The following is a 13,150-nucleotide window of genomic DNA, read 5'->3' on the forward strand; positions in this document are numbered from 1 at the left end:
AAATGTTCCAGAAATATGCCCTGTGGGCATTCATCACAGTTTTTTTCTCATATTTTGGAAGTGGAGGTTGTAGAACAAACACAGACCAAAGCTCAATCAATGTTTACCCTCTCATCAAGCATTCACTTACACAGGGGTCGGCAACCTATGGCACGCGTGCCAAAGACGGCACGCAAGCTGATTTTTAATGGCATGCTGCTGCCTGCCGGAGCCAGCAGGCAGCAGCGTGCCATTAAAAATCCTGCCCAGCCTGGCCTGGCCAGCTCTTCTCCGCCCTCCGCTCCCCCCCGCCCCTCCTGTGGGAGCAGGGGGCAAGGGGCAGGGGGCAGAAGCTTGGTCCTGCTGGCTCCCCTGCCTCTTCCCGTAGTGTGCTGGGTTCCTGCCCCTCCTCCGCCTCTCTGTCACTCCCTCCCTGCTGGCCGATCAGCTGATGGCCCCTGCGAGGGAGTCGGTTGGGAAGGAGCAGAGTCAGCATGGTCGCTGCTCCCAACAGAGGCAGAGAAGAAGTGGGGGCAGAGCTTTGGGGTGGGTGGAATAGGGTCATATCCCCTCCATCCCCCTGCCCTGACCCCCCCACACACATACTCCAGCCCTCTGCCCTGACCCCCCCCTCACACACACCCAGCCCTCTGCCCTCTGCCCCACAGCCCTGCACACCCCCCAGGCCCCTGCCCTGAGCCCTGATCCCACACACACCCCACAACCCCAGCCCTGAGCCCTGTATCCCCCTCATACACAACCAGCCCTCTGCTTGACTCCTTCACTCCCCCCATGACCCCAGCCCTGACTCTGGCACGCCCACACATACCCAGCCCCCCCGCCCTGACATCTGCACCCCCCTCACATGCCCCCAGCCCTCTGTCCTGACTCTTGCACCCCCCACATACCCAGTTCCCCCACCCCCATGCACCCCCCACATCCTAACTCTTGAACTCTCCACATCCCCACCCCCAACCTGAGCACCAAACGGAAGCTCCTGCAAACCCCGCACATATTCCCACCTGCACACCTCACACCAAATGGGAGCTGCCCTGGTAAGTGCTCCAATCCTGAGCCCCCTCCTTCATTCTAGCTCCTGGCCAGACCCTTCACCCCTAGCCCTGTGCTCTGTGCACTCCTGCCCTCAGCTCAGTGCAGAGCGAGGAAGACAATAGGTCACAACCAGGGAGAAGGTAGGTACCCACTGTATGTGGGCAGGACCGGGACCCCAGACCGGCAGTGGGCTGAGCAGGTCCGGCAGCCAGGATCCCAGCTGGCAGCAGCCGGCAGATGGAAACACTGAGCAGCAATGGGCTGAGCTGCTCAGCCCACTGGTGGTCTGGGGTCCCGGCCGCCAGCCCGACTCAGCCCACTGCCAGCCTAGGTGAACAGAATCTCAGACCAGCAGCGGGCTGAGCAGGCTGGTTGCATAAGATCAACATTTTAATTTAATTTTAAATGAAGCTTCTTAAACATTTTGCAAACCTTGTTTATTTTACAATCCAACAATAGTTTAGTAAATAATATATAGACTTATAGAGAGAGACCTTCTAAAAAACATTAAAATGTATTACCGGCACGTGAAACCTTAAATTAAAGTGAATAAATGAAGACTCGGCACACCACTTCTGAAAGGTTGCCAACCCCTGACTTATGCTCTTAGCATGATGCCATCCAGAGTTGTCATTTTGACTCAGGTCACCCTGTACCAAGCCCAGTGATCACATGATTTTACATCTTCTTTACTTTGTGAACTGGACCCCTGGCTGATATTCCAAAGTTCGATGTTGAAACATGCACGCAAATCAAGCCATTATTAACCATTCAAATGCAGTTTCAGCACCTCCAGTAATTTTTCACATCCTTTATCTAATGCTAAGAGAATCCTGCTCCCAGAATCCTCTAGCAAAGTCAGATGTACCAAGCCCAAGCTTCCCACATTCATTCATATCAATCACAGCAATTCATAATAATTTGGCACCATCTCAACAGTTTGTGCAGATTAGTGTGTCTACATTTCCTTTCTTGCTGGCCTGTGAAGCACAGAGCGGAAGGTTTGATTACATCTATAGAGAACTTGAACGCCTGTTGAACAGATGTCATGGAGATGGGACAATAACTAATAATAATAATCCGCATCCGACGAAGTGGGTATTCACCCACGAAAGCTCATGCTCCAATACGTCTGTTAGTCTATAAGGTGCCACAGGCCTCTTTGCTGCTCTTAACAATAATATAGTTTGAGTCTATATAGATTCATATGCTGTGCCCATCATCATAGCCAGGAATGGTTGAACAGATGTCACGGTGATGGGACAATAACTACTACTAATAATATAGTTTAATTCTTTATAGATTCAAATCAAATCTATGGGGTGGGGAGGAGGGATAGCTCAGTTGTTTCAGCATTGGCCTGCTAAACCCAGCATTGTGAGTTCAGTCTTTGAGGGGACCATTTATGGATTGGGGGGGAAGTTGGAGATTGGTCTTGCTTTGAGCAGGGAGTTGGACTAGACGACCTCCTGAGGTCCCTTCCAACCCTGATATTCTATGATATGCCATTCTCATAATCATAGGCCAGGAATGGTGAACCCTGGCCACTGCAGAAGGTCAACATCATCAAAATGCCTCACAGCCTGCAATCAGATTACTCACACACACACATGTGGGCTGCAGCTTGCCCACCACTGACCTAGCTTCTAGGTAATGCTTATTAATTTGCTATTAGTAATTATTTGATAATGGGGGGGGCATTTAAGGATCTCGGGCAAAAATCTGTGTGGGGATTGGTCTTGCTTTGAGCAGGGGGTTGGACTAGAAGACCCCCTGAGGTCCCTGCCAACCCTGATATTCTATCATTTACTTTGGTGTACAGCGGCAATATCTTGGGGGCTGGGTTCTTTTTAATATCATTTGGGATTCCACCAAGACACAGACAGCTGTCTACATGTCTTTGAAAAATACTGGGTGTTACACAGAACACATTTGTAACCAATACCAAGATTCATCAGCGAGATCAACAAACCCATTATCTCTGAAGTTAGCCAGAAAAGCAGATGGGACTATCCAGAATGAAGCCAGGGTGTCTGCCAGGGTTGGCGTGTTGTTGGGTAGCAGGAGGGACACGCACAAGGGTGTGGTATAAAGAATCCCACTGTCAAGCATGACTCAGAGAAGGGAAAATTTATGGGACTTAACACCAACTAGGAGAGGCAAAGAGCTGCCTGAGTGGACATGGTCAGCACAGCACTGCTAAGTCTAGAGGTCCAATCATAACTCGAGGAGTCAAGGTGCAAACACATAACAAAGGGACAGTCCCTTCCCCAAAGACCCTTCAGTGTAAGTGCAAGACATAAGACAGTAAGAGGACACACCAAACAGACAGAAGGATCAAAAAGAAACAGAGGCAATGCAGATCAGTACAGAAAGCGTGGCCACAGCATACCAGCTACATAACTGTCGGCAAATACGTCTGGCCAACAATTTTCCCATCCAAACTGTTTTTCATACAGAAATATGAAAGGCGGCTGCTTTTCATGGAACCTTTCCATTTTTTTTTTGCACTGATAAACCAAACACTCCAAAACTGAAACATTGGGAGTCAGACGTCCTCCTGCAGCATCTCATGGGAGCTGCAGCTCAGTGTCTCAGTCTAGTTGAATACATTAACCCCTGGGCAATGGCTCTCTCTGTCTGACCTGACAGAGTTGTTCCACGTTGTAAAGAACAATTAACTATTTACTGGAGCAGGGACTTGGACCTGATCAGTTAGGCAGCAACTGAGCAGGGAACAAAATTTTGGAGTTAGGCACCCAAAGGGTCAGTTAAGTGCCTAAATGCTTTGGTGGATCTAGATCCCAGTGGGATTTCAAGAAGCACCTAAGGGCATGTCTACACTGCATCTGGGATAAGAGTCCCAGCCTGGGGCCGCAGACTCAGGCTAGCAGGTTGCATGCTAAAAATTGGGGTATTGACATTGTGGTGTGGGCTGGAGCTCTGAAGCCTAATGTCAAGGCATTGGCTACACAGCTCTTTTTAGTGCCTTAGCCTGATCTTACATGACCGGGTCGATGCCTTCCAAAATGTAGCTTGCAGTGTAGACATACACGAGTGAGTTAGGCAGCTAACTCCCATTGACTTTCCTTGGGAGCTAGATGCCTAACCTGATCAGGGTTGTTTTTTTGTTGTTGTTGTTTTGCCAGTTACTAATGTCTAGCAGGTATGCCACTAGACAATGCTGCTATAATTAGCATTTACTGACTCTGCTTTTAGAATTCTGTGCCTAGCCGATAGACTGGAGTGGCCATGAAGACTGAATTCCACATTCAGTTCTGGAGGGCTTTCCATTCAGAGAGTCTGTTGGTGCTCCTGCCCATTCTGCACCTGCTTAACCGATAGAGGTCTCCAGTCCCCAGGGCTCTCAAGGAAATATTGCTTCTCCAGCACAGACTTAGAGATAACAAACTGCTTTTGCTGGTAACGCCCTTAAGGGGAAGTGCCACTTTCTCTCTTTTAGCCATGAGATCCCCACAGGCTAGAAAAGGGAGTTTAAAAGCTTGTCTCCCACTGTTTAATTATGCAAACGCAGCAGCAAATGTAGAGGAGGAGAGAATTTTTTTTCTTCCAGAAGTAGGAATAGATGGAGTTGGTTTTATTTTGTAAACACACTAAGGGATGCACGGGGCAAAGGAGACTGCATGGCTATCTGAAATTGTCTGGCCTGTGTCATACAGGAGGTCAGTCTAATGAATCCAAATGGTTCTTTCTAGACTGAAATTCTATGGCTGAAATCCTGGCTCAGTTGAAATTAATAAGTAAGATCTGACTAGCAGCCTCAAGATCATGGAAAGGGAAACCTGGCATCTTTATTCAGATTTCACACACACAGGCAAAATTCCAAAACAATTTGAAAAGAGTAAGCCTTGACTAAAACCGGAGTGCAATCCTCTGGATTTTGCCCAAGGGCCAGGGAGATGTATCTTGTCAATTAATTCAGAATTGGTCACTAGGACATGTTATTAATCCGATGTGGCCCTGAGAAAGCAATCAGTGTCAGCACTCTTTTGGAGTTGTATTTGAGAGAAAACAAATATATTAAATTGTGTTATTCCACATTCCTTCTAAATATATACTCACCTCTCTTTCACACACACACACACACACACACACACACACACACACACACACACACACACACACACACACACACACGTATACACGTCTGGACATACATACAGCAGCGCATTTCAAACACACTTCAAAAGGAATCAATATTCAGCTTGATGCATCTCATGCTCGTCTAACACATGGACATTTCCACAAAGAAGCCCCACTGGTTCATGCCTGGAATCTCCAGTGTTCAGAATCATCTGACTACCAGTGAAGATTGCAGAGAGTGGGCAAAATTTGCTTTTTAAATAAAAAGATTTTAATCTCTCACCTAATTACGGTGTCAACACTGGGAAGGATTCTCCATAGGCAGAGAAGCTGCTCTGATTGATTCATTTTCTTTCTCAGGTAGGCAGATAGCCTGTTCCTCTACTTTATTTTACAGGTTGGAGCCTCAGTATGAATCAGATTACAACCCCCCCCACAATGGGTTCTTCAGATCTGAGGTTCCACTGAAGGCCCATCTCTGGTCATTAAGATTCATTTATTATATGATGGGAACAAACAACTAGAGGGGGTCTGGAAAGTATGTATGAAAAAATTTATTTCCCAATTGTCAATTTAAAAAAATCCCACTTTTTAACAAAAACTGTTTCCATTAGACAAAATAAACTTTAATTGAAACTGTAAAAATAGAAATACAAATGGAAACTTTGTGTTAAAACCAACAAACAATCCAATACCACAAATTCTTGGTGAAAATAAAAAATGATTTTTTCTTTTTAAATCATACTGCTGACTGGTCATATGGGAAATACAAATTAACTGTGTATTTGTATTAGAGAGAAAGGATAACCCATAAAATATTAGATTATTCCTATTAATTTAATGGAACATTCTATAATAACATCCTCATGCCAGTTAAGAATTATTTTTGTTACATAATTTTTTCAATGTATTTGATTTTTTAATCCTCCTGAGAAGACTGTGATCTTTATGATTTTATTTTCAGTGTTTGAAATACTCATGGAATATTTTTTTACCAAAAATTCTTAGGGTCAAATACTCAGCTGTTGGGAAATATTCAGAAAGCACACTGAATTGTATCAGCTGGGGATCTGATCCATCGACCTCAATCAATCTGTGCAGGTTTATAGCTGAGGATATGGTCTACTAGCTAGAATGCAGCCAGTGTACATTGATTTACACTGGCTGAAGATATGATCCATTTACTCTAAATGGGGCTATGCTGATTTACACCAGCTGGCTCCACAGATTTTAATGGAGATTTTGGCTCTTGGTCTGTAACTGATTTATGGACACAATGATTCATGAGTGTGCTGGATGTGATCTCTTTCGATGGGATACACAGTACATGTGGGGTATCCATCCCCTCTCTGATATGTTGAGGTCTGGTTTTTCATACAAATGATCATTCAAAAATAAATTAAGTCTCTCAGTAGCTGTGCCCAGTTTGCACTGTGCCATAGACAACCTCTGGGACTACATATAACTCATACCTCCTCTCAGTCTGGGATTTTCAAGGCCGAAGAAGGTTAGGTGCCCCCTTCGCTGTTCTTTCCTGGGAGTTGGATGCTTAACTTCCTTGGGTTTTTTGAAAATCCCTACTTCAGTTCTGCTTCTCTTAAATAAGATTAACAATACTGTTTCCCTACATTGTGGGGATGTTAAGCTGTTAAGGATTGTCAAACACTTGGGTATTATGGGGGCTGGGGCCACGCAAGGAAGGAGGTGGAGAACTTGAGCAGAAGGCAATGAAGGTACTGACCACCACTGCATCCTATAAACTTCAGAGACTCCCAAGGACTGTGCAGCTCTTAGGCTGTGTGACACAGCATGGCCAGAGGGCAGCAGGAGAGGGTTAGAAGGGAGCCTTATTCCCTGTAGAGGGAAGAAAGTTTGCTATAGATTAATTAGAGCACTTGAAGCCAATTAGAGCACCTGAAGTGAATTCGAGCACCTGCAATCAGTCACCTGATAAAAACCCCTGCTTCAATCAGACAGGGGAGGAGTTGGAGCAGAAAGGATTGGTGCTGGAGCAGAGAACAGTTTGAAGGGAAGCAGACAAAAGAAGTCCAAGACCCTAGGTAAGGGGCACCTGGCTTGTGTAGAGGGAGGGCAGGAAGCCCCGCACAAGCTGAAGGGCAGGAGAGGGAAGTCGCCCAGAGGAAGGAACCGTCAGTTCAAGTGGTTCACCACTATCCTCAGAGCCCCTGGGCTGGGACCTGGAGTAGAGGGTGGGCCCAGGTCCCTCCCTCTCCACTCCCCTCCTCTAGGATACTAATGGGGCAATTAATATTCCAATTCAGGGGCAAAAAATGATGCCCTGAACCCACCCCCCCAAAGAAGAGAGAGAGCAAAACCCATCATAATAGTGCCAGCAATTTGCCACAGCTGCTATGGAATTTTGAGAGGGACATCTACAAGGGTTGAACTCAGAACCTCTCAAAATACACATGAATATTTACTGGCTGACATAAAAAACCCGAACCATCAGCTCAAAGGCTGTAGCAGACATGCTCTCCATGTCCTCTGGCCAATAGAGAGGAAGAAAGAGTTTCATTATGTTAGCCTGGGCTACACCTTCATCTGTGTGAAGTGGCAACATTTTAGGATCTTATTGTAAATGGGGAGTGTTTAAGGTGCTCTCAGCTCTCAGGGAGTTAGCTGCCCAACTCCCATTGGAACAATTCCCAAGATCATGGTGGATTTTCTATCCCTGGCCATTTTTAAATCAAGATAGGCGGTTGTTGGTTTTTTTTTCTCTAAAAGAATTGTTCTGGGGGAAGTTCTCAGGCCCCTTCTGGTCTTATAGTCCATGACACCACGTTAAAATCAGAAATGAGCCTTCTTAGAACATTCAGTCTAAAGTTTTATCTCAGCTCTGTGCTAATGCTGGAGGTAGAATCAAACAATCTCTGAAATCCCCTTTAGCTTTACTGGGCAGGAGCAAAAGAGTTTGTGCTTTGGAGATCAGGGGATTCCTTCTGAAGGGGAGTCATTAAAAAATTCATGGAGCGTTTCCATTCTTTATTTGTTTCTTTGAGGCATGGAAACTCCACAGGCTTTGGAAATACCGTACTGTGCCAACTATATTGAGGGTGGTACAAGGAGGGTATTTGACATACGTAGAAAAGAAGTTGCCATTTGACTGGCCTGTGAAGCAAAGGAAGTCTTAGGACTCCTGGCTTGGGTTCATGGCACTGGAAGAGAAAGCTGAAGAAGAAGCTAAACCCTGAGAAAATTAGTCAGGACTTCTGGGTTCCGTGCCATTTCCAGGAATGAGTGGGAACTAGTGGCTATGAAATCAGAACTCGACAAATAATGTATTAAAGCCTGAATGTGAGCATTCTTTGGGGTTACTGTCAGAAGCTCATGTACTCCTGTAGTTAATTCTGATTTCTGCAAGTGGAGAGGATAGTGCAATGTGGGAGGGTGGGATAATTCCTATTCTATGGTAGGGCTCTTATATTTATTTATTTATTTATTTTGCAAGGCCTTGCCTTCATCTCAGTTCAGATTAAAAATAAATTTTGAAACCCCACGAGGCTTACTGTATCTCATACGTATCAAGTTAATGAATGTATTCTGTAGGGGATAAAGCAGAAATGGTTTCAGGTTAGTGTTTAGAGTAGCGGCCTAGGTTCTGCCTAAAGTTCTAGAAGTGGAGTGGGATCTAGTGGTTAGAGAAGGGGACCAGAAATTATTTTGGGGTTGTTCAGTTCTTGCCTCTGGAAGTGCAGTTCGTATTGTGGTTAAAACAGGGTGCTAGGCATCACGATTCCTCCATTCTGTCCCAGATTCTTTGATCCTAGCTCCAGCCTTAGCACAGGGGGAAAATATAATATAAGTGGATATTTTCTGCTGCTGTTACTCTATGGCTCCAGATCCCCTTCCCCTGCCTGTTGGGAGACCAAAGATTAGAAGCAATCGTTTGCAGGCGGCTGACTCTGGGATGACAGATATAGCAGCTTGTAGGAGGTAACACCAGGATATGCATCATTATTGTAGGAGGAGATGCATAGAGACCAGTGCTGACAAGGAAGGCGAGATGTACTTGCAGAGATAACATTTTTTAATGATAGATCTTTTTTTCTATTCTAAAGAGGTTTATAGGTATTTGCTGGGGATTTCAGAAGAGCTTAAGTCAGTTAGTAAGATAACAGCCCACAGACCCACTACTGTCATCACTGTCTGAAACCTTCACGTGACTAGTTCAGTGTCACTCATCTTCTCCCATGGCAAGGGTTCTAGGTTGCTAAGACCTGAAATGCATTTTTCTCTGGGGCAGGGTGGAGATAGGAAGTGGACCAGAGAAGTTTCCAGATCTGCAGATAAAACCAGAGTGAAATTCCCACCATGGATTTCTTTCAATTAGAATCTTTTATGCTTTTAAGCTTTTGAATAACATTAGACTGGAATTTTCTCAGAAGGCCCATTTCAGAATTTTACATGGAGTCATACATTCTAAAACCAGAAGTGGCCAGATAATTCCCCCCAGAATAATTTCTAAAGCAGGCTCTTCTTTTTCTAAAGAATCTATCTTGATTTAAAAACTGTCAGTGATGGAGAATCCACCACAACCTTGGTAAGTTGTTCCAATGTAGTTGGGCACCTAACTCCCTGAAAGTTGAGGGCAGCTCTCATTTACACTAAGATCCTAAAATGCTTAAAGGTAACTTACTTCACAACAGATCAAGGTGTAGCCCACGCTGAACTAATGAGGCACCTCTCTACTGGCTAGAGCACATACAGAGTACATCTGCTACAGGCTTTTCACTAACGGCTCTGGTCTTTTATCTCAGCCAGTAGACACTGATGTGTTTCTATTGAAACTTCCACAGCAGCCTAAGAGATGCAGCAGCCTCTGGAGTCTCTGAAGTCTAGATGAGGGAGTAATGGACAATGCCCCTACCTTCATTCCTTTTCACCCAAGTTCTCCACCTAATTACTTGCCATGGCCCCAATCATCACAGTGCCCATGTGCCTGACCATCCTTAATAGATTAACCTCCCCAGACTCCTGCAATGTAGGGAAACTATTGTTAATCCCAATTAAATCCCAAGATCCCAAGAAGAGGAGCAGAGGCAGGAATTGTCAAAGGACCTGAGGAGTTTAAGCATCCAGCTCCCAACAATGATCAGCGGAGGTGAACACTTAACCTTCTTCTGCCTTGAAAATCCCAGACTGAGAGGAGGTGTCAGTTATCTGTAGTCACAGAAGTTGTCTGTTGCAGAGCAGAAACTTAACCCAGCTCCCAACCATCTAGTGTTCTACCTTCAAAGCCATCCTCTCCAACTACTCACACCCCAACCTGAAACCATACTTTATGGTCAAGGTTTTTAGAGCCGATTGACATCCTTTTGCAAAATATATCAATAAACTGCAGATGGGAAAATCTGTTTTGGGGGGCTTTTTTAACACAATGTTTCAATTTTTCATCTGAAAATGTCAATCAAAATTAAGTTGTTCCTTTCATTTAAAGCAACATTTTCTTTTGAAAAGAATATCACTATAAAATAAAATGGTTGGTTGGAATCAAAATATTTAATGGGAAAATTGTTTTTTTCAATTATGTCTTTTCACTTTTTCATGAGAAATTTTCAAAAGAAAATGAAGCTTTTCATTTCACTTGGATACAAAATTTTCACTTCTTACTCTTTGCATGGTAAATTCTGAGAGAAAGGCAAACTTTCTCCCACTTTTTGTACTTTCCTTTCCACAATTTTAGGGTGGAAAAGTGGGACAAAGTTTTTTTTTTAAAAGAGGTTAAAAAAATGAGACTGAAAATCCAAAGCCTAAACATTGAAAAAAAAACTAATCGGGAGGTCTAGAGCATCAAAGTTGCAGATGGATGAATGGACACTGTCAGGAACAGGCATACTGTTGTGGAGCAAACCACTCCCTTTCACTCCCAGGACAAGATCACCACTGAAGGAGTGAAGAGGGTCTGCTGAATCAGGATTCTCCTGAATTCAGCTGAGTACATGGTGTTTAATTGAGAAAAAATAAGAAAATTCCCCAAAAAAGTTTGTTTGCTAACATGGATTTAATAATGTAATATCAGTCACTTAAGCTATGTCTACACTACCGCCTGGTTAGACGCTCCAAAGATCAAGGCACAGAGGTCAATTTAGCGGGTCTACTGCCAAATCAACTGCAGGTCGCTTTCCAGTTGACTCTGGTACTCCACCCCGCACGAGAAAATTAAGGTAAGTTGATGGGAGAGTGTCAACATAAGCTACGTTGACTCCAGCTACATTATTCACGTACCTGGAGTTGCATAACATAGGTCAACTTACTGCAGTAGAGTAGACATAGCCTTAGAGGGAGACATGGGGAGAATTACAAAAAGGACATAATTATTATTGTTATTTCTGTTTAATTGCAGATATATTTTAAGTCCACAAAATGGACCAGCAGAATCTCACCACTACAGTGACTGAATTTGTGCTCCTGGGACTCACCCAGAGTCCTGAGCTAGAGCATTTTTTCTTCATTGCCTTCTTCCTAGTATATGTGACCACTTGGTTGGGAAATTTAACTATCATCATCACGGTGATCTCTGACCACAGACTCCACACCCCTATGTACTTCCTGCTGGCCAACCTGGCTTTCCTAGATGTCAGTGACTCATCGGTCAATACTCCCAGATTGCTGTTGTGTCTCCTCTCCCAGTGTAAAACCATCTCATTCAATGACTGTCTCCTCCAGATCTTCTTCTTCCACTTCATAGGGGGTGCAGTGGTATTTTTGCTTGTGGGGATGGCATTCGATCGGTATGTGGCCATCTATAAACCACTGAGATACTTGATTATCATGAATCGGAGTGTGTGCGTGGGGATAGTGGCACTGGCATGGTTGGGTGGATTTGCTCACTCTGCTGTTCAGATTGGACTGCTCCTCCAGCTACCATTCTGTGGGCCGAACGTCCTGGACAATTTTTACTGTGATGTCCCACAGGTCATCAAACTGGCCTGCACCGACACCCATGTGATCGAGCTGCAGATGGTCTTCAATAATGGAGTGTTCCTTCTAATTGTATTCATAATTCTGCTAATTTCCTATATCATCATCTTAGTCCAGATCTGGTCACATGTCACAGATGGGAAGCGCAAGGCTCTGTCAACCTGTGGAACGCAGATTACCGTGGTGTGTTTAATATTCATACCCACCATCTTCATCTATGCTCGGCCCTTCAAGAAGTTTGCCCTGGACAAAGTGGTGTCTGTCATTTACACAGTAATCACTCCAATGCTGAATTCAGTTATCTACACGCTGAGAAACGCTGAGATGAAAAAGGCCATAAAGAGACTGATGAGCAGATTCCTGTTCTCATGCAGGAAACTAAAAACATAATTTATTTTTGAATGATCATTTATCTTAAAAACTAGACCATATCAGAGAGGGGATGGATACTCCACATGAATTGTGTATCCTATCGAAAGGTATCACATCCTGCACACTTGTGAAATATGTGCATAAATAAGTTACGGAACAAGGGCAATAATCTCCATTGAAATCCGTGGAGCCAGTTGGTGCAAATCAGCATAGCTCCACTGGAGTAAATAGATCATAACCCCAGCTGGTGTAAATCAATGTACAGTAGTTGCTGTTACAAAGTGGGTTTTTTTCATCTTCTTATGTTGCATGTAAGTCATACTGTCCTACACTAATACTGTGTGTACCTCAGTTTCCCTGTGTATTGCACCAATGTCTAGGTGGTGGGAATTGGATGCGTGACTTTTGCTGAGACCCTGAGGGCAGGTGACGCTTCCCATCTGTCTGCATGTAGGCGATGGCCATAAGAACATAAGAACATAAGAACAGCCGTACCGGGTCAGACCAAAGGTCCATCTAGCGCAGTATCTGTCTACCGACAGTGGCCAATGCCAGGTGCCCCAGAGGGAGTGAACCTAACAGGCAATGATCAAGTGATCTCTCTCCTGCCATCCATCTCCATCCTCTGACGAACAGAGGTTAGGGACACCATTCTTACCCATCCTGGCTAATAGCCATTTATGGACTTAGCCACCATGAA

General features: G+C 44.5%; 1 protein-coding gene across 1 annotated transcript; it reads left to right on the top strand.

Moving 5' to 3' along the window:
• Positions 1 to 11,520: 11,520 nt before the first annotated feature.
• On the top strand, positions 11,521 to 12,468 carry LOC120380833 (olfactory receptor 4D1-like). Its single transcript, XM_039498731.1, has one exon. It carries the CDS (start codon positions 11,521 to 11,523, stop codon positions 12,466 to 12,468), a length of 948 nt encoding a protein of 315 aa, XP_039354665.1.
• The last annotated feature ends 682 nt before the right edge of the window (positions 12,469 to 13,150 follow it).

Source organism: Mauremys reevesii, linkage group 13 (assembly GCF_016161935.1).
Source record: "Mauremys reevesii isolate NIE-2019 linkage group 13, ASM1616193v1, whole genome shotgun sequence".
Taxonomy (NCBI): Eukaryota; Metazoa; Chordata; order Testudines; family Geoemydidae; genus Mauremys; species Mauremys reevesii.